This window comes from Erpetoichthys calabaricus, chromosome 14, assembly GCF_900747795.2.
Source record: "Erpetoichthys calabaricus chromosome 14, fErpCal1.3, whole genome shotgun sequence".
In the NCBI taxonomy this organism is placed as follows: domain Eukaryota; kingdom Metazoa; phylum Chordata; class Cladistia; order Polypteriformes; family Polypteridae; genus Erpetoichthys; species Erpetoichthys calabaricus.
Genome location: NC_041407.2, coordinates 31,000,309 through 31,021,237, shown reverse-complemented (window position 1 = coordinate 31,021,237; position 20,929 = coordinate 31,000,309). Strand labels below are relative to the sequence as shown.

The following is a 20,929-nucleotide window of genomic DNA, read 5'->3' as shown; positions in this document are numbered from 1 at the left end:
AACACTGCAATAGTTCGTGCTATAGTGCTAGGAACCGCTCGCTAAAAACAATTTTTTTTAATGAGTTTTAAGCACAGTGGAAAAAATGAACATTTGAAAAATCCAGAATTTAATAAACCACCAAGAAAAGTAACATTGCAACAATGCAGGCTACGAACCGATCACTGTAAATAGAACTGAAAACAAAAACAAGGCTTCTCTACCTTACACTTCCCTTGTTCGCTCTCTCTCTCTTGCGCCTGTGTGTGTGTGTGCGTGCATCTCTCTTTTGCGAGCCTGGACCCGCCTGTGTGTGTGTCTCTCTAGCGCGCTCCTGTGTGTGCGCGCCTCTCCTGCGCCTGTGTGTGCGTGCGCGCGCGTGCGTCTCTCTTTTGCGAGCCTGGAGCGCCTCTGTGTGTGTCTCTCCTGTGTGTGTGCGCGCGCGCCTCTCTCGCGCATGCTCCTGTGTGTGTGCACGGCTCTCTCTGTCTCGCGCTGCCTGTGTGTGTGCCTCTGTCTCTTGCACTGCCTCTGTGTCTGTGTCTGTGTGTGTGTGTGTATGTGTGTGTGTGTGTGTGTGTCGCGCTCTCTCTCTTGCTCGCTGCATAGGAAATGCACAGGGAGAGACTGAACATGTACAAACCGAAAGGGAACGTGGCTTGTTCGTGGCGAACTTTTTGGTCGTAAACCGAGTTGTACGTGTACCGAGACGTTCGTGAACCGAGGTTCCACTGTATTATAATATAAAAGGTATTGTGTAAATATTAACTTTATTGTTCGCTGTCAAGGTAATCTTAAGAAAGACTTAATTATCTCTGAATGGAAAACTCACACTTGACTGAAGTTAAGAGTTAAGTGATAGCAAAGGGGACCTGCATCTGAAGTCTTATGTGTCATGCTAAAGAAAAGCAAGAAAATTTGCCATATCCTACAACAATAGTACAGAATAATACTGCAAGCTGCAATAAGATCTTGGACACCTGACAAACTCTTCCATGTGTGCCAGAGAGTTCCCTGCATCATCACAGTATACCTCAGGACAAGGCAATGCCTCCAGCCCCAAGACAAAAATTACTATATTTTGCATTCCGCAGTATGTGTAGCTTGAGCTTTCCTGTCGACTGTAAGAATCGCTTCACTTGCCAAAGATATATAGTTAAGGTAGAGTTGGAGGGAGAACGTACATACTTTGGAGCACCACATTTAGGAATCTGATAATAATTAGACAAACAGAATATTGATGTAGCTGCGTTTTCCTAAAATCACCACAGTTCTTCAGATTTTAGTTTCCTTCATTGGATGATTCCAGCACCAGTGTAAAGCGTGATCGAATAATTCCACAGACAATTGACATAAAAATAGAGAAAAAATTGATATAGTAAAAGTTATTGTTTAAGAAAAGTTCTGTTTAAGGCTTATAGATCTTATTTCATTTTTCTAAGTTTGATCATACAGTCGTACTTGAGGCACATTAAGCTAGCTAACACTAGAATTTCTGAAACCTACAAAAAAATTTGTAAAACTGGGCCACTTTAAATTCCTTTGCACTTCTCCCTCAGGATCTTTTGTATTGCAAATTTGTCGATTAGCATAAGCAGCAAGCAGCCTGCTATCCCATCCCCACAACTGCCTCAGCTCAAGTTGGACAAAAAGTTCTCCTAGCTCAAGTCTGCTTATCTGAGTGTGAGGTGCCTGGAGTTGTATAGGGTAATAATATATTATTTGGAACACATGCATTTCAAAAGTGTTCTGTGTCTACAACGATCTGGGTAAATGTAGGATGACAGGAAATGTGAGGCAAGAAATACTGAACACATAACTAAAACAGAAACGTTTTTATGTTATAGTACTAATGACAAAATTTTGACATGAAGTGTATAATGTGTGAAGACTGAAGTCTAAATATCAAGTAAACACTTTCACAAAATGTACAAGTATAATAAAACAAGTGTGCCTTTGTTTAAGAATATAACCGAAGAAAAAGAAATTGGGTTAGGGTGTGATGCTGACACAACTGAGTGCATTTGAGTACCAAGAAGAGAAACAGAATAAGCGATGGTTAGTAACAAATCTTATCTTCATACAGCATAAAGTCAAACTAGACTGCAGAGCTTCCTGTGTTGGATTGACATAGGCATGCTGACAAAGTACATTTGCAATGCCACTCTTTATTTAGGAAAATATCAGTTACATAAAGTGCAACGGTAACTTCCACCTGCAGCTATAGACTACTATAACCAGTGCACTGCAAAAAATGAAATCTTAACAAGCCAGATAATCTTGAAAAGAAATAATAGATCTTGTTTTTTTTATTTTAAGAATAACTGACTTGAGTAGATTTGCATGTGAAAGATATATAATCTCATTTTTAGAAAATTTAACAAGTTAACAAGTTAAACTTTCTCACTATATTGGCAGATAATTTTGCTTGATTCTAATACCTTTTTCTTGTTTTTCTTGTTAAAACAAGAAAAAGGTATTAGAATCAAGCAAAATTATCTGCCAATATAGTGAGAAAGTTTAACTTGTTAAATTTTCTGAAAATGAGATTATATATCTTACACATACAAATCTACTCAAGTCAGTTATTCTTAAAATAAAAAAACAAGATCTATTATTTCTTTTCAAGATTATCTGGCTTGTTAAGATTTCATTTTTTGCAGTGTGCAGTTTCTGTACTGTGATTTGTTCTAAAACCTGACTGTTTATTCAAATGATCATTTAGCTGCATAATGACTGCCATTTCTAGAATTTTGCTTAAGAAAGGCAGGTTAGAAATAGGTCTAAAGTTGTCAAAAACAAAAGAGTTGAGATTATTTTTCTTGAGCAGGGGTTTAACAACAGCAGTCTTAAGACAGTTTGGGAAGACCCCCGTATCTAATGATGAATTTACTATGTCAAGCACACTATCAATTTAGCACATCAGATACTTCTTTGAAAAAGGTTGTTGGTATTATGTCAAGAATGCAGGTGGAGGGTTTTAGTTGAGAAATTATTCTATATAAATAAGGTAAATCTATGTTGGTGAAAGAATTTAATTTGCTTAAAATGGAATACCGGGTTTAATAGGATCAGTATTGTGGGGGATGTACTATAGTATTTCTAATATCATTAATTTTGTGATTAAAAAATATAGCAAAAGCTTCACAAGTTTCACTGGAAGTTTTTTGGAGGCATTCCATTGAGTGACCTGGGTTTAGCAAACGATCAATAGTAGAGAATAAAACCTGGGGATTACTAGCATTATTATTTACAATTTTAGACGAGTAGCACTGCCCCTAAAGATGGGCTATGTTGTTGTATTCTGTTATTTTAGTCTTCAGTATTTCATAGTGAATTATCAATTTAGTTTTTCTTAATTTATGCTCAGCTCTCCTGCATGTTTTCTTTAAATAACACTCTTGGGTCTTCCTTTGTATAACAGTGCTGGAGGATTATTTTAACTGTCTTTTCAGGAGCGACTGTGTCAGTGGCAGCTCTCACTTTAGCATTAAAATTTCCCGCCTTACTATTTACCTTATTATCACTATTGTAATAATCACTACAAATGGATTGGTTGCTTAAATTTGAAGTTGCACATGAACCAAAGAAGTGTTTTTTTAACAATACGCTTCTCATTAATTGCAGTTATCAGTATTTCTACTTGAAATGGTAAGAGAAAATGGTCTGATAAACCAATATCTACGATCTGCCTCATATCAACTTTTAATCCTTTAGTAATCAATTAATTCAACTTGCCCCCACCCCCCCAAATTGTGTGTTGGCTGACTAACGTGCTGGCTCAGATCAAAAGATTCCAGGAGGATCATGAATTTTTTTTGCTTTCAGGTCTCACTGATTATCGATATGAAAATTAAAATCACCAACAATTAGGAACCCGTCATAGTGTCAATTATAATAACTTATCTAATTCTGAGAATTCCTCAAGAAAAGACGCATTATGTTTAGTACTATAGGTCTATACACAGACAGTACTAGAGACTGAGAAACTGAATAACAACGGCAAGATACTGAAAGGACACGAATGTACCAAAACCGACATCTTTATACTCGAAGGAATATTTTCTAAACTGCTGCTGTTCTTTCCTTAGCGAACCACATGAGTAAAAAGCTGTAATTCAGAGGTTCAGATTTCATTAAAACAGTCGCACCATCACAGCTAAGCCACGTTTCACGTCAGAAAATCAATCTTCTTATCACTAATGAAAAATTATGAAATTTTGATGAAAAATATCTTGTTGGTTAATGTTCTAACATTTAATAAGGCCATATTTAAGGTCTCAGAAGAGCAGAGCTGAACTGGAGGAGCATTACGGCTGTTGGAAATGGTGGTTAAGTTATTCATATTAATGCCACTTTGTGCAGATTTTTTATTTAATCTGTAGTCTGTTATAGTTTTAATACAGTACACATCTAGAGGTGAAATGGTAATTAAATTATTCGCATTTATGCCGCGTTGTATGGATCTTTTACTTAGATTGAGGTTTGTTTTTATAGTATTAATGCAGTGCACATTTGAGGAAGCGTTCGCTACAGAGTTATCATATCCTAGCAAAGCATTATGGAAAGAATTTAGGTTAAAAATACCATACCATACCATTTTTATTTGTTAAGCGCTTAAAAACACAGCATTACAACTGACCGAAGCGCTGTACAGTTAAAACAAGCAAGACTAAAAGCAAAATATTAAAAAAAACAAACATTAAGAGAGAATTAAAACAGAGACACTAAAAAACAGGTCAGGGGACCCAATAAAATAGAGAAATAGCAAAAAGCAAGTGGGAATAAGACAGGTTAAGAATTAAAAGCCAATGTGAAGAAGTGCGTTTTTAGGTGTGATTTAAATGTGGTGACTGAAGTGGCTTGCCTAACCACTAAAGGTAAGGAGTTCCAGAGCTTGGGTGCACAGACAGAAAAAGCCCTTTCACCAGGAGCTTTAAAATGTGCCTTGGGAACGGTTAGGAGCAGCTGATCTGCGGATCTAAGAACACGAGGGGGATTGTGACGATGGAGCAAGACACTCAAGTAGGCAGGGGCTAGACCATTTAGTGCCTTATAGGTTAAGAGGAGTATCTTAAAATCAATTCTGAAGCTAACATATAAAAGTACATAGTCAAGAGAGACAAATTACCTTATAGATGTTTTTGGAAAGGACCTGGGCACTGAATCTATTAGGATGCAGACCATCTTGTGTGAAGAAATGTGGCTCCCCCAGGAGAGATCCCAATTGTCCACAAATCTCATAGAAGCCTTTCAGCCAGTTGTTTAATGCCCGCAGACAACTGCAGTATTCATTCGATCTTCTAGCCAGAGGTAAGGGACCTGAAGTGAAGATTCTCGCAGCCAGGGTCCTCTCCTTCGTGGCATTAATAAGTGCTTTGAAATTCGTCTTAAGAATCTCTGACTGTTAGTATCGCATGTCGTTTACCCTGGCTTGTATTATGATGGTCCCCACTGCCCTGTTCTTGTGCCTCTTGAAGACTGCTGGTGCTCTTCTTGTAACATCTTGTACACGAGCACTGGGAAAACAAGAAACAAAAGATTGCTGTTTATGGTGAGAAATATTAACATTTCGTACGACAGAATACAAATGTGTCACCCGGGGTTGCTGGCACAGTGGGGGAGCGGAGAGTGTTGAAACGGTTCTGGATGGAGATACTTGCCTGGGCCATTGGAGGTGATCTAGCCTTCAACCCCCACCTGCATAGCTGAAACAGACTGATTCCCTCATCGTTGTCATTGCTAAGAAGGGTTAAACTCACTTAGCCCTGAAAGTCGAAGTTGCTGAATCGTGATGAGTTTCAACAACACACTGCATCTCACCGTCTGCCATTGTCCACTTCCATTTCTGCTTTGTGTCTTAGGAAAGAAAGAGAGTGTGAGTCTTTGAGTCCACGATGTTTGATTTCCTTATGTACAGTATGTGCTGAAGTATAAGAGATTGAATGTGTAAATATTTGTAGGGAATTGCGGGATGTTAAGGTTCTTCTGGCATAGCAGCTTTGTGGAGTCTTCCTCCAACTCTCAGTATTCACTCTTGTATGACTGGGTCAAGTTTGAAGATCTGACTGTTCCTTTTTATGGGGGCATTTTTCTTTAGGGCTTTTAATTCTTCTGGAAATTCTTGTAGTTGATTGAGACTGATAAGCGCTGTTTCAGCTTTAACAATATCTTCTGAAGAAATCGGGTTTGATCATAAAGTTAGCTCGTACCTTTTCATGTGTTCTGTGATGAGCTTTTTTTTTTTTTTTTTGGGTTACGTTCATATTGGTTGACTTCAAGTTGAAAGGTCTTTCTTTCATTTTTTAAATGCAGCAGTATGTCTTTAAGCTTGAGAAACCAAGCCACAGCTTTCTTAAGGCATAATCATTCTGAAAAGTAGGTGATGATTTTATTTATGGGTTCCACAATTTATTCTACATTTGTCAGGTTAACTGCACAGATTTTAATTTGTGGATCATGTTCAGACAGAGAATCATTCAGTTGGTGTGGTATTCTTGGCCACTCATGTTCTGGCATTAATGAGAAACTTGGAAATTGTGGAGAAAGCTTTCTATGCTTAGTCCTCTTGATGCCTGGTCTGCTGGATTTAGGGCGGATGTAATATACAGTACTGTGCAAAAGTTTTAGGCAGGTGTGAAAAAATGCTGTAAACAAAGAATGCTTTCAGAAATATAAATAATGATTGTTTATTGTTATCAATTTACAAAATGCAAAGTGAGCGAACAAAAGAAAAATCTAAATCAAATCAATATTTGGTGTTACTACCTTTTGCCTTCAAACCAGCATCAATTCTTATAGGTACACTTGCACAAACTCAGGGATTTTGTAGGATTATATTCAGGTGTATGATCAACCAATTATACCAAAGAGGTGCTAATGATCATCAATGTCACACGTAGGTTGAAACACAGTCATTAACTGAAACAGAAATAGCTGTGTAGGAGGCTTAAAACTGGGTGAGGAACAGCCAAACTCTGCAACCAAGGTGAGGTTGTGGAAGACAGTTTAATGTCATGGCAAAATTGAGCACAGCAAAAAGCACAAGGTAGTTATACTGCATCAGCAAGGTCTCTCCCAGACAAAGATTTCAAAGCAGACTGGGGTTTCAAGATGTGCTGTTCAAGCTGTTTTGAAGAAGCACAAAGAAACGGGCAACGTTGAGGATTGTAGACTCAGTGGTCGGCCAAGGAAGCTTAGTGCAGCAGATGAAAGACACACCAAGCTTATTACCCTTCGAAATCGTAAGATGTCCAGCAGTGCCATCAGCTCAGAACTGGCAGAAACCAGTGGGACCCAGGTACACCCATCTACTGTCCGGAGAAGTCTGGTGAGAAGTGGCCTTCATGGAAGAGTTGCAGTCAAAAAGCCATACCTCCGACGTGGAAACAAGGCCAAGCGACTCAAGTATGCACGAAAAAATAGGAACTGGGGTGCAGACAAATGGCAGCAGGTGCTCTGGACTGATGAGTCAAAGGGCTGGAGAGCGGTACAATAATGAGTGTCTGCAGGCAACAGTGAAGCATGGTGGAGGTTCCTTGAACGTTTGGGGCTGCATTTCTGCAAATGGAGTTGGAGATTTGGTCAGGATTAATGGTGTTCTCAATGCTGAGAAATACAGGCAGATACTTATCCATCATGCAATACCATCAGGGAGGCGTATGATTGGCCCCAAATTTATTCTGCAGCAGGACAACGACCCCAAACATACAGCCAAAGTCATTAAGAACTATCTTCAGCGTAAAGAAGAACAAGAAGTCCTGGAAGTGATGGTATGGCCCCCACAGAGCCCTGATCTCAACATCATCGAGTGTGTCTGGGATTACATGAAGAGACAGAAGGATGTGAGGAAGCCTACATCCACAGAAGATCTGTGGTTAGTTCTCCAAGATGTTTGGAACAACCTACCAGCCAAGTTCCTTCAAAAACTGTGTGCAAGTGTACCCAGAAGAATTGATGCTGTTTTGAAGGCAAAGGGTGGTCACGCCAAATATTGATTTGATTTAGATTTCTGTCTTGTTCATTCACTGCATTTTGTTGATTGATGAAAATAAATGATTAAGACTTCCATTTTTGAAAGCATTCTTTGTTTACAGCATTTTTTCACACCTGCCTAAAACTTTTGCGCAGTACAGTACTTCCACTGTGAATGCTGTGAATGATCTCTGAATACTGAGATTCTGTTGGCAGCAAAGGTCTTGAATGAAGTGTTTTCATTTTAAATGTATTTTAGCACTGTGGTGCTGTCAATTCAAAATGTGAATTCTTGTAGGGGTATTCACCCTTTAGCATCTTGTCCATTTTGACTGCCATAGTGGCTGCTGTCAGATCCAATCTTGGAATTGTGACATGCTTCAGTGGTGCCTGTCTTGATTTCCCCCAAGTTTTTTTTTGCACGAGTCTCTTAAGATGACCTTTGCTGGCAGTATAGTGGGTGCCAGAAATCCAAGGGGGTCATAAACTGAACTGACAACAGATAGGATATCACGCCTTGTAGCAGGCTTGTCTTACGACTTTATCTGCATTTGAAATGAGTCCATTTTTTTGCACCACTGAATGCCCGGGGGACGTTCTGTTAGGAGCAAACTGTGGCTCAAGTCTAAATCCTTTTGTTCAGAGTTGGAGCAGAAGCATTCATTAATATGAAAGAAAACATTTATTTTAAGTATAGTGTGGTTAGCAGGAAAGGCTTGAAAATAAAAAAGTCAAAAGGGGCATCTGCATTAGCATAATAGTCATCTTGTGAGGGCTATAGAATAGGGAAACAAGCATTTAAAACTGGTAAGTTGATAAGTAAATAACCAGCATCACAACATCAGATAGTATTCAGTAAGCAAGTTGTCTTAGTGAAAAGGAATTTGGGTATAAAAACAATACAAGTGCAGTTTATAGCACTCATAGCAGGGAGAGTTAGCAGTAGTAAGGGAGCAAGGGTGTATTGCTTTCAGGCATGATGCTTATCTGCTTTATTTTGAATATCGTACCTCTTTGTACATTCCCCTGTACAATCATTGAAAGTGGTTTCTGAAAGGTTTCTTCTTTATCCGAGACTGTAACCCCACTTTTGTAGTACAGTAGTGTTGGTGGTGTCCCAAGAAGCTCCTGAAGACAGAAACTTGTGGTTGCAGTCTTCAGAGTCAGCAGTACATCCCTTGTGTATGTTATCCATAGACTCAGGTTCTTCAGGTCTTAGCTTTGCTTTTATCCAGTGAGTTGAATGTGCATCCAGCACAACTAGTTGCAAAAATTGAGAAGTTTATATTTGGAAAAGCTGTAGCAGTGTACATCTTGGATTATAAATAATGATTTATAAATCTAGGTCAAATAATGATAAAAATTATGAACAGGTACCATTAAATAAAGATAAACAAGACAAAACACATGGAAAGATTCATAAAATGCGTCTCCACCGAGGTCAAACCACTGCTTATTCTAATATTTGTGTAAATTGTTGGGACACCCATGTCCATGTTAACATCAATAACAGTAGCAGGAGAGGATTTATTGAGATAAAAAGGATATGCAAAATGAGGTTAAATAAAAGCTGGAGAAGTTAAGTAGTGATTTACACCAGGGTACAAATATTCAAATGTCACTGCTTGTGGCAACACATGAGGTCTTTTGTGTTCACAAAAAAAAAAAGAAAATATCATCAATCTTGTTTTCTAAATAGGAGTTATAACAACATGGCCATTTATAGTACAACAATTTAGGAACAGTTAAGAAAGGACAGTAGCATGACACTAATTTAAATAATTAAATATTTTAAAATAATTTAAAAATGTAATACCAGTTGGCATTGGCCATGGTACTTCTGTTGTTAAAGAAAAATTCTGTAGCCATTTGTGTTTTAATTTAGCAGTATAGTTATTGGTGCCTGTAGTTTACCTTGCATTAAACATCTTTTGAATGGATACTGTATGCTTTTTCTGCAAATGTCAGTGCATGTCATATGTACTGTTATGATAGACTATCTCAGCCATTTTTTGCTAAAAACCTCATCATCTCCCTGCCCCAAGATATTTATGATAAGTATAATTAAGGAAAACCTTGATTATCATTTTTAGTTTGAATTCCTCAAGCAACTCATCATTCTTAGTTTGAATTGTTCAGTCAACTCAGGACAGACACATGACAGAACCAGTTTGGCATTGCACATTAACCTAATTTGAACAAGGCAAGGTAGTTGTTAGGATTTTGTTTTTCTGTTACATTCTTACACATAACTAGGTAAATACAATTAAACAACACAATATACAATGCATGACTCCATCCATCCATCCATTGTCTCCCGCTTATCCGAGGTCGGGTCGCGGAGGCAGCAGCTTGAGCAGAGATGCCCAGACTTCCCTCTCCCCGGCCACTTCTTCTAGCTCTTCTGGGAGAATCCCAAGGCGTTCCCAGGCCAGTCGAGAGACATAGTCCCTCCAGCGTGTCCTGGGTCTTCCCTGGGGCCTCCTCCCGGTTAGACGTGCCCGGAACACCTCACCAGGGAGGCGTCCAGGAGGCATCCTGATCAGATGCCCGAGCCACCTCATCTGACTCCTCTCGATGCATGACTCCATCATAACATTATATACAGTAGTTGTGAAAAATACTGTATATTACCCAAACACAAATAAATAATATAATACAGAGTTGCACTCATGCCAAGTAATATGTTAAGTAGGTCTTCATGAAATAACAACAAAATAAACATAATTTAAGGTTGAATGGAGGAGTTTAGTAATCAGGAAAAGACTGAAATGAAACATAGATGTCATATTTTTGAAAATGTTCACATTTGGCAGTGTGTCTTTTAAGCTTAGGTAAAATCCCAATTTAAATCCCATTTAATTGTGTTCTGAAACTGTGTAGGTTGCCTAATATGGCTGCAAGATTAGATTTTTGTCTATTTGTAGTTTTTTTGTGGTTGTCCTAACACATTGCAAAATTTGTTACTGCTCTTTCCAAGGAATCACCTGTTTAAATCACGTTAATTGCAATTTAACATAACTAGTGCATTTCTTATTTTAGGTTGGGTGTTCTGTTCTCACCGTTGATTCCTGCAGTGCAGATAATTAAACTTGTACTGTTATTCTACATTAAAAAGGTAATTTTACTATATATTCATGCATATTAGTCCCCAGTTTAAATAATGTCCATTTTATGGAAAATTCAACTCAGTAAACAAGTCAAATGATATCTTTTTTTTCATGAGCGGAATTGTTTCTCAGTATATAGTGCACCAAGTCAGTTTATACTCCACACACAGGTATATCAGCCCATAAAATCCTTCTGCCTTCGTTGTCTCCTGCTTGTCGTTGTCTTCAGCATGAAATGATTTTTTTTAGTTTTCTTTTGCCATCATTTTGTGCTTATAGATTAACTGATCATTAACTAGCTGTTTACTTTTCTTATATTTAACATTTTCTCTGTATTGTGCTTTGTACTTTTTGAATGTTCACAAACAGATTAAAACTTTACCTACAAAAATAGGAGTTCTTCTAGTAAGAAAATTTCGAAGTGAATGCTAAGTGTGGAATCATTATAATCAGTGTACATTCATTTGACATTTGTCAGTCAAAATTTAAGACTAAATGGTTTTACTTAGAAGCGATGAAAATGTGCTTTGAATTTAAGAATGTCACTGATACATACATTTATGAGCATCTGTGTAATATAAAAATATTTGTTTAACACAGAAGTTACTTAATTTTTTCAGACTAGCCTGATGATGAACTGCCAGTCACCCAGCAAGCCTTGGAGAGCAAGCCAGATGATGACCATCTTCATTACATTGCTGTGTTTTCCATCTTTTCTTGGATCTGCAGTGGTTGTAACTTACACAATTTGGTCGTAAGTATAATTAATAATAATAATAATAAGTTTTATTTATGCAGTGCCTTTCATACACTCAAGGACACTTTACAATTCAATAAACACATTAACAAGACAGTAGAAATCACATACAAGAAAATGAATAATACTCATTGAAAAGATATGTTTTTAACAGGAGTTTGAAATGAATAATAGATTTTTCCTCGCGAAGGCTGAGAGGAAGAGCATTCCAAATTTTAGGGGCTATCACACTGAAAGCTCTGCCACCCATAGTTACTAACCTGTATTTAGATTTTCTAGATCAAATAAAACTGATCTCAGCTGTTTCAGTTATGCTCACCATTGATAATTTTCATTCATTCTTTTGTCATCGTCATTATTATTTTCACTTCTCCAACCCTAACTAAGTTTACTATGTCAGTTCATGTCCCAAGTTTGTGTGTACTTTCCATACCTGAAGAGGTTTCCTCCTCCTTTCTAAAGATAAGCAGGTTAAGTGAAGTGGTGATGTTAAATTAGTCATGGTGTATTTATGTTCACCCTGTGATGGTGCAGTAACTTTTAGTATGGTCTGTTGTGTTGTGCCAGCAGCCTCAAAGTTGCAAACACCCTTAAATTCTTTCATTGATTTTGCACACTTTTTACCATCAGATGGCACCTGGGAGCACCGTAATGTGAAAAGTCGTTTTGGAAGTATAAACACAAAGCTGCACACGTTCCAAACGCAGAGTTGGGACTGAATCACAAGTTCCATCACTGTTGAATGACTTGGGCATGGACGGTCCTAAACAAGTTGTACTGAACAAATATCGATCAAACATGAGCACTCATTTCCTTTTGTGTTGCATTGTACAAAACAGAAAAAGCAACTGTACACATGTTTTGATAAAGGTTTAAAGGTTACAAAGGTGTGGGAGAAGCATAAGACATATATATGTATTATATATAAATGTGATGAATTATTATTATTATTATATATAAAATAAATAAAAGTAGTCAGTTGCTGCCTTAACATATATGCACAAGGCTATGAGACTGAATCAGTTGCTGCTGTAATTGAGTGAGTAATTGTGCAAGTCATTTTATATAAATTGTTATGTTTGTACCCGTTTCTTTTTAACCTTTTTGTTTTAACTGTTCCATGTTAATATTTGACCCATTGTGCTATTAATGAGATTCCCCATTTACTGATAGCAGACGCTCAGCATGACTACCAGAGCGTCCAAAATGTCACGCATAATGCACATTGTTTCATGTAGTTAAATGGGTCATGTTTTGAATCACATTAAGACCTCATATGAACCACTCCAGGGTTCTCTTGGTACCACACCAGGACCACCCCTTACAAAGGGTCTCAGTAGGCTTGTTTTGGTTCGTATCAGCATGAGACTGGCATGTTCACATATACCCAAACGAACTGAACTTTCAAGAAATTGCAGCAGAGTTTGAAAAAACTGGTCCAACTGAGAGAGAGAGAGAGAGAGGTTGAGAAGAAATGAACAGTGTGAAAACTCCCCAAAATTTGAGCCATTCGCCTCTGGTTAGAGGTTTCATGATTTAGAGTTGGTAATTTTTATATCTGATGATTTCAACCTTAAAATCTTTCTGTATTAGATCAATTCACAGTACCGGTGTCTCTTTGGAGAATCCTTGGGTACCGCTGGTTTGACTTTGTGTCGAATGAGCAGTTGCTCACGGAATCCCAAATGAGGCACATTACCTACATTGTGAGGGAGCGTCAGTTACAGCACTATGGCCATTCCTGCTGTTCATTGTATTTCCTGCCATGTACCCATAAAAGCACCACAAAGCAATATTGTGATGGTCAATGTCTGTTTTATGCATCTTTGACTGTGACTTCAGTCAAAATCTGAAACAAGATTCCACCAACATTATACTGGGCATCCCCCCAACTCTTGATCTTTCATGTTTTTGCTTTATTTTATCACTCTATATATATTTGCTTTGACTGTCCGGTTAAGTTTAGGTGGATTGAGTAAAAGAACATTGTTTACACATGTTCAGTGACATTTTGTATCTGCTTGCCCAGGCTGGAAGTTTGTGTCTACTGTTTCTAGTTTGTGTTGTAATATTTCATTTGCAGAGGGAATTACTCAGTTATGAAAGATATAATATGGGACAACATACTGCAAGTTTCCCTCAGTTCGGTTAGTTATCATTTTTATTATTATCTTTTGACTTTTATTCTTTTTTGACAATTCAGTGGAGATTTACATTGAAGCATTCTGTGGCAAAGCTACTGATGATGCTGAGTTTGCAAATTTGACCCTACTGGTCTCCTACCATTTTATTATTGTTACATTTAATACCATTGCTTAATGATTCAAGAGCACATCTGCTTTGCCTTAGATCCCCGTGAGGGGCCCCTGTTACTGCTTGGAATGTTTCATGTTTTGTGTATTTTTCTGGACTGCCATGTTACTTTGTGATTTTTTTTTTTTTTTTTTTAAACAAGCATGGATCTTCTTCTGTTTTGTTGTATGTTGCTGGAATGATGTGACAATGAGTGGTTAGGCCTGGTTTAGGCCTAAGAGAAAGGCCAAAAGTGCAGGGCCCATTGTAGACCCTTGAAAAAGGGTGGCAAAAATGCATGGCCCGCTGTAGGCCTTACAGAGCAGCAAAGTTGTAGAGCCAGTGTAAGCTCCATGTATGTGGGTAGATAGGGGAGTAGGGGACGACTGTAAATGATGGTGGAGGGGCAGTTTATGGTGTGGGGCCTAGCCTAGGCTTGGAAGGGGTTGGGGTTGGTCCAAACCTGCGGGGTCCATTATAAGACTTGGGGATGGAGTAGTTGGAAGGGTGAAAAGGTCTGCTGCCCAGTATTGGCCTAAGGGAAAAGAGCATACACACACACACTTCAGTATATACATACATACATACATACACAATATACAGCAGTAAATATGTGCATCCCTTCTGAAAGGTGACAAATTGAGTTTACAAGTAAGAAACTTTATAGTGTCTATATGATGGTAGCGTGTTAACAACACTGGTTTATCAGTTACCAATAAAATATGTACATACTAATCAGGATTTTTTTTATTAACAAAGGTATTGAGAGTCGTATTGCAAAAATGACTAAACCTTCATAAAAATTGCATATTTTCTAGAGTACTTCATCAGCAGAAGAGTCTATTGAACTATCAACTCAAACAGGTGTAATCAGTTCACCTTCAGTTAAGAACAGTTCCCAGAGTTAATGTTGACAATGGTGCCAGATACAAAAGTAAATAATGTGTACAGTATTTAATGCATCAATCACTGTTCTGATCTGAAAAAAGGTGTATATACTGTATAAAAGAGTTTTGCTAATTATTGTCAATACATTTATATAAAGTAGTTTTTCACTTCTTTAAAGTGATAAGTTAAATAATGGTAGACTGAATATTTTCAAACATTTGTTTTTATTTTTCTCATCACAGAATTAGGCCATCAAATATCTGCGGGCCTTTCCGGAGTCTGAACACAATCTTTGAATCGGGAAAAATCTGGATGCGCAAGCTGGAGACTGAAAATGCCAATTTGGCCTGGTTCACCTGGATTCACACGTACATGGTGGAAAATCCATTCTTCCTATTTTTCATAGCTGGAATACTCTTGTAAGTCACATTTAGTGTAAGCCACAGATTATAATTTTTTCATCCATCCATCCATTCTCTTCCACTTATCCGAAGTTGGGTCGCGGGGGCAGCAGCTTGAGCAGAGATACCCAGACTTCCCTCTCCCCGGCCACTTCTTCTAGCTCTTCCGGGAGAATTCCAAGGCGTTCCCATGCCAGCCGGGAGACATAGTCCCTCCAGCGTGTCCTGGGTCTTCCCCGGGACCTCCTCCCGGTTGGACGTGCCCGGAACACCTCACCAGGGAGGCGTCCAGGAGGCATCCTGATCAGATGCCCGAGCCACCTCATCTGACTCCTCTCGATGCGGAGGAGCAGCGGCTCTACTCTGAGCCCCTCCCAGATGACTGAACTTCTCACCCTATCTTTAAGGGAGAGCCCAGACACCCTGCGGAGGAAACTCATTTCAGCCGCTTGTATTCGCGATCTTGTTCTTTCGGTCACTACCCATAGCTCATGACCATAGGTGAGGGTAGGAACATAGATCAACTGGTAAATTGAGAGCTTTGTCTTACGGCTCAGCTCCTTTTTCACCACGACAGACTGATGCAGAGCCCGCATCACTGTGGACGCCGCACCGATCCGCCTGTCGATCTCACACTCCATTCTTCCCTCACTCGTGAACAAGACCCCAAGATACTTGAACTCCTCCACTTGAGGCAGGATCTCGCTCCCAACCCTGAGAGGGCACTCCACCCTTTTCTGGCTGAGGACCATGGTCTCGGATTTGGAGGTGCTGATTCCCATCCCAGCCGCTTCACACTCAGCTGCGAACCGATCCAGAGAGAGCTGAAGATCACTGCCTGATGAAGCAAACAGGACAACATCATCTGCAAAAAGCAGTGACCCAATCCTAAGTCCACCAAACCGGACCCCCTCAACACCCTGGCTGCGCCTAGCAATTCTGTCCATAAAAGTTATGAACAGATTCGGTGACAAAGGGCAGCCCTGGCGGAGTCCAACTCTCACTGGAAACGGGTTCGACTTACTGCCGGCAATGCGGACCAAGCTCTGACACCGGTTGTACAGGGACCGAACAGCCCTTATCAGGGGGTCCGGTATCTCATACTCCCAGAGCACCCCCCACAGGATTCCCCGAGGGACACGGTCGAACGCCTGTTCCAAGTCCACAAAACACATGTAGACTGGTTGGGCGAACTCCCATGCACCCTCCAGGACTCTGCTAAGGGTGTAGAGCTGGTCCATTGTTCCTCGACCAGGACGAAAACCACACTGTTCCTCCTGAATCCGAGGTTCGACTATCTGACGGACCCTCCTCTCCAGGACCCCTGAATAGACTTTTCCAGGGAGGCTGAGGAGTGTGATCCCTCTGTAGTTGGAACACACCCTCCGATCCCCCTTCTTAAAGAGGGGGACCACCACCCCGGTCTGCCAATCCAGAGGCACTGTCCCTGATGTCCATGCGATGTTGCAGAGACGTGTCAACCAAGACAGCCCTACAACATCCAGAGCCTTGAGGAACTCCGGGTGTATCTCATCCACCCCCGGGGCCCTGCCACCAAGGAGTTTTTTGACCACCTCGGTGACCTCAGTCCCAGAGATGGGGTAGCCCACCTCCGAGTCCCCAGGCTCTGCTTCCTCATTGGAAGGCATGTTAGTGGGATTGAGGAGGTCTTCGAAGTATTCCCCCCACTGACCCACAACGTCCCGAGTCGAGGTCAGCAGCGCATCATCCCCACCATATACAGTGTTGACACTGCACTGCTTCCCCCTCCTGAGACGCCGGACGGTGGACCAGAATCTCCTCGAAGCCGTCCAAAAGTCATTCTCCATGGCCTCCCCAAACTCCTCCCATGCCCGAGTTTTTGCCTCAGCAACCACCAAAGCCGCATTCCGCTTGGCTTGCCGGTACCTATCACCTGCCTCCAGAGTCCCACAGGACAAAAGTGTCCTGTAGGACTTCTTCAGCTTGATGGCATCCCTCACCGCCGATGTCCACCAACGGGTTCGGGGATTGCCACCACAACAGGCACCGACCACCTTATGGCCACAGCTCTGGTCAGCCGCCTCAACAATAGAGGCACGGAACATGGCCAATTCGGACTCAATGTCCCCCACCTCCCTCTGGACATGGTCGAAGTTCTGCCGGAGGTGGGAGTTGAAGCTACTTCTGACAGGGGGCTCTGCCAGACATTCCCAGCAGACCCTCACAACACGTTTAGGCCTACAAGGCCTGACCGGCATCCTCCCCCACCATTGAAGCCAACTCACCACCAGGTTGTGATCAGTTGATAGCTCCGCCCCTCTCTTCGCCCGAGTGTCCAAGACATGTGGCCGCAAGTCCGACGACACGACCACAAAGTCGATCATCGAACTGAGGCCTAGGGTGTCCTGGTGCCAAGTGCACATATGAACACCCCTATGCTTGAACATGGTGTTCGTTATGGACAATCCGTGACGAGCACAGAAGTCCAATAACAAAACACCACTTGGGTTCAGATCGGGGGGGGCCATTCCTCCCAATCACGCCCTTCCAGGTCTCACTGTCATTGCCCACGTGAGCATTGAAGTCTCCCAGCAGTACGAGGGAGTCCCCAGAAGGTATGCCCTCTAGCACCCCTTCCAGGGACTCCAAAAAGTGTGGGTACTCCGAACTGCTGTTCGGTGCATACGCAAAAACAACAGTTAGGACCCGTCCCCCCACCCGAAGGCGGAGGGAGGCTACCCTCTTGTCCACCGGGGTAAACCCCAATGTACAGGCTCCAAGTCGGGGGGCAATAAGTATGCCCACACCCGCTCGGTGCCTCTCACTGGGGGCAACTCCAGAGTGGTAGAGAGTCCAGCCCCTCTCAAGGAGATTGGTTCCAGAGTCCAAGCTGTGCGTCGAGGTGAGCCTGACTATATCTAGCCGGAACCTCTCAACCTTGCGCACAAGCTCAGGCTCCTTCCCCTTCAGAGAGGTGTCATTCCACGTCCCAAGAGCCAGCTTCTGTAGCCGAGGATCGGACCACCAAGATCCCCGCCTTCGGCCACCACCCAACTCACACTGCACCCGACCTCCTTGGCCCCTCCCATAGGTGGTGAGCCCATGGGAAGGGGGACCCACGTTGCCTCTTCGGGCTGTGCCCGGCCGAGCCCCATGGGTGCAAGCCCGGCCACCAGGCGCTCGCCATCGAGCCCCACCTCCAGGCCTGGCTCCAGAGTGGGGCCCCGGTGACCCGCGTCCGGGCGAGGGAAAACGCCGTCCAATTTTTTTATTCGTCATAGGAGGTTATGTTGAACCGCACTTTGTCTCATCCCTCACCTAGGACCAGTTTGCCTTGGGTGGCCCTACCAGGGGCATAAAGCCCCGGACAACAGAGCTCCTAGGATCACTGGGACACGCAAACCCCTCCACCACGATAAGGTGGCAGTTTGAGGAGGGGTGGCGGTTCGAGGTTTTTGTTTTTATTTAATACTCAACATTTCATAGGTATTTATTTTTCTCATGAAATTTGAAGATGTTTATCTAGTTTCAGACTTAAAGAGTTGTTTCCTCTGAGGTTTATTTTTAAATCATTTAAAGTATTTTGGTATTCTCCCATTTTAAATCTCTTTTTGTTGACCAGTAACTTTTGTAGCAGAAGCACAGATAATCCTTACATGGAGTTTCAAGAGGGATATAGGACTATGAAGAAATATAATGTAACAATCAGGGTGCTCAGGTGGATGGAGGCTGGAAGAAAAACCCTGTTATCGCACACACAGAAGTACAGACTTGCAAGTTAAGTGCCGTCTCACATTTTAGCAAGGTGGGAAAGTGTAATAGTCCAGGTGCACATAGAAGCTGGTGGCTGGATGCATGAAATTTAGACACACCAGACCAAAAACTAAACATTGAAGTTCAGTCCCAAATCATGTTAATGAAGGTCCTCAGTTTGTTCAAGGTAAAAAGGTTACAGGTAAAGTCTCGGTCATTTCTCAAGCATTTTACCACACAAAGTAACACAAACAGTGGAACTTAAATTGGGTCTTTGATAATTTGAGTTTCTTTACATCATAGAGATGCCCACTAAATGCCCACTAAAGGGAGAAACCATCAAACCCTGCTAGCAACAAGGACAAGCAAAAATCTTTGTGTATAAAAATATGTATTCTTTACAAGAAAAATGCTCTGTTACACTTAGAAGTGGCGAAGAGCACAAAAGGCGTACAATGCCTGTTAAAGGCAAATCCAAAATCAAATAGAGTCCCAATGCAAAATACTAAGAATATTTAAAAAAAACAGACCAATAGGTCAAAGAATCCACCAAAATGTAATAACTCACCACTCCAAAGCTCATTCACAGTGGGAAGACCCTCCAGATATATAGGGTAGAGAATAGTCCCTGGTGATGATTGGCAGGTAGCCTTGCCTATTTGGGGACCACCCAGAAAACCTATGGAGCAATACAAAGGCAGCTTATACAAATAGAAAAAAATAAAAAGAAAGGTATGCATAACATGAAAAGAATCAAAAATGAACAAAAGAGGCATAACACAGAATTTGAACCCTAGAGAGGGGAGAAACCCTGACTGAGATATGACAATGCCAGATTGACTGCAACGTAATGTTATGGTTCAGTTCTAATACAGTGACCTCAAAGTCCTGGGTATGACGTTAAGCTGCATCCGGCCCTGCAAGTGGTCCTCCAACTTGCAGGGAAAATCATGGAGGTTGGTGGCAGGATTGGCAAAAAAAAAAAAAAAACTTCACACAGCTATGAGATGACAGAAAGGACTCCTTTTTGCTCTCCGCGGGTATAGCTGTGCTGCAGCCACCCATAGGAAGGCTGCTCGTAACATGAAGGGGATGGCTGAAAGCCTTTGGGAGCCCCATCTCCGGAAGACTCTAAACCGTTGGAGAGCCAGTGGGGTCAGGCCTGTTGGGAATCAGAACTGGTGTGGTGCTGAGGCATCACCCACTGCATGGCAACACTTGGTCCCAATTTGAGGCAGCCCATCCGGGTAGGAGCATGGAACCTCTTGTCTCTCTGGCATGATGATCATCTTCCTATGCTGTCGGAGGAGTTGCATGAACTCAGTATTTCAGTGGTGGCATTCCCTTAGGTGCACAGACCTGGGACTGGCCTGATTTCTGTAGGTAGGTACACCTTTTATTGGTCTGGTTACTCTGATGGCTGTCATACTTGGGGAATAGCTGTTGTTGTAGCAGATCGGCTCCTTCTGATGGTGTCTGATGTCACTTCTTTCAACAAGCATATTACGAGACTCAGATTACGGCACTCACTGGGTGCTTTGTCTGTTGTCTTGGTGTATGCTCCGACCGCAGTGAGTGATGTCTCGGTGAGGGAGACATTTTATTTGCAACTTCGCTCTGAGCTTGATGGGTGCCCGCGAGGGGACACTCCTTTGGTCATGGATGACTTCAATGCAACCACTGGCACTGACAGGGCTGGCTATGAGAATTGTCTTGGTCCCCATGGGTCTAGTGACTGTGGTGAAAGTGGCTCCATGTCCCTTGACTTTGCCAATGGTAAGGGGCTGCGAATT

The 20,929-nt window shown here is 41.5% G+C and overlaps 1 protein-coding gene across 3 annotated transcripts in view; it reads left to right on the top strand.

The window, feature by feature from the left end:
- tmc6b (transmembrane channel-like 6b) overlaps window positions 1-20,929 on the top strand; it is a 132,411-nt gene that overhangs the window by 87,168 nt on the left and 24,314 nt on the right. For all 3 annotated transcript variants that reach the window (XM_028819176.2, XM_051936238.1, XM_028819177.2), the window contains exons 16-18: window positions 10,996-11,071; window positions 11,684-11,817; window positions 15,243-15,419. In XM_028819176.2, coding sequence (XP_028675009.2) covers window positions 10,996-11,071; window positions 11,684-11,817; window positions 15,243-15,419 — 387 coding nt within the window. The remainder of the gene's footprint in view (window positions 1-10,995; window positions 11,072-11,683; window positions 11,818-15,242; window positions 15,420-20,929) is intronic.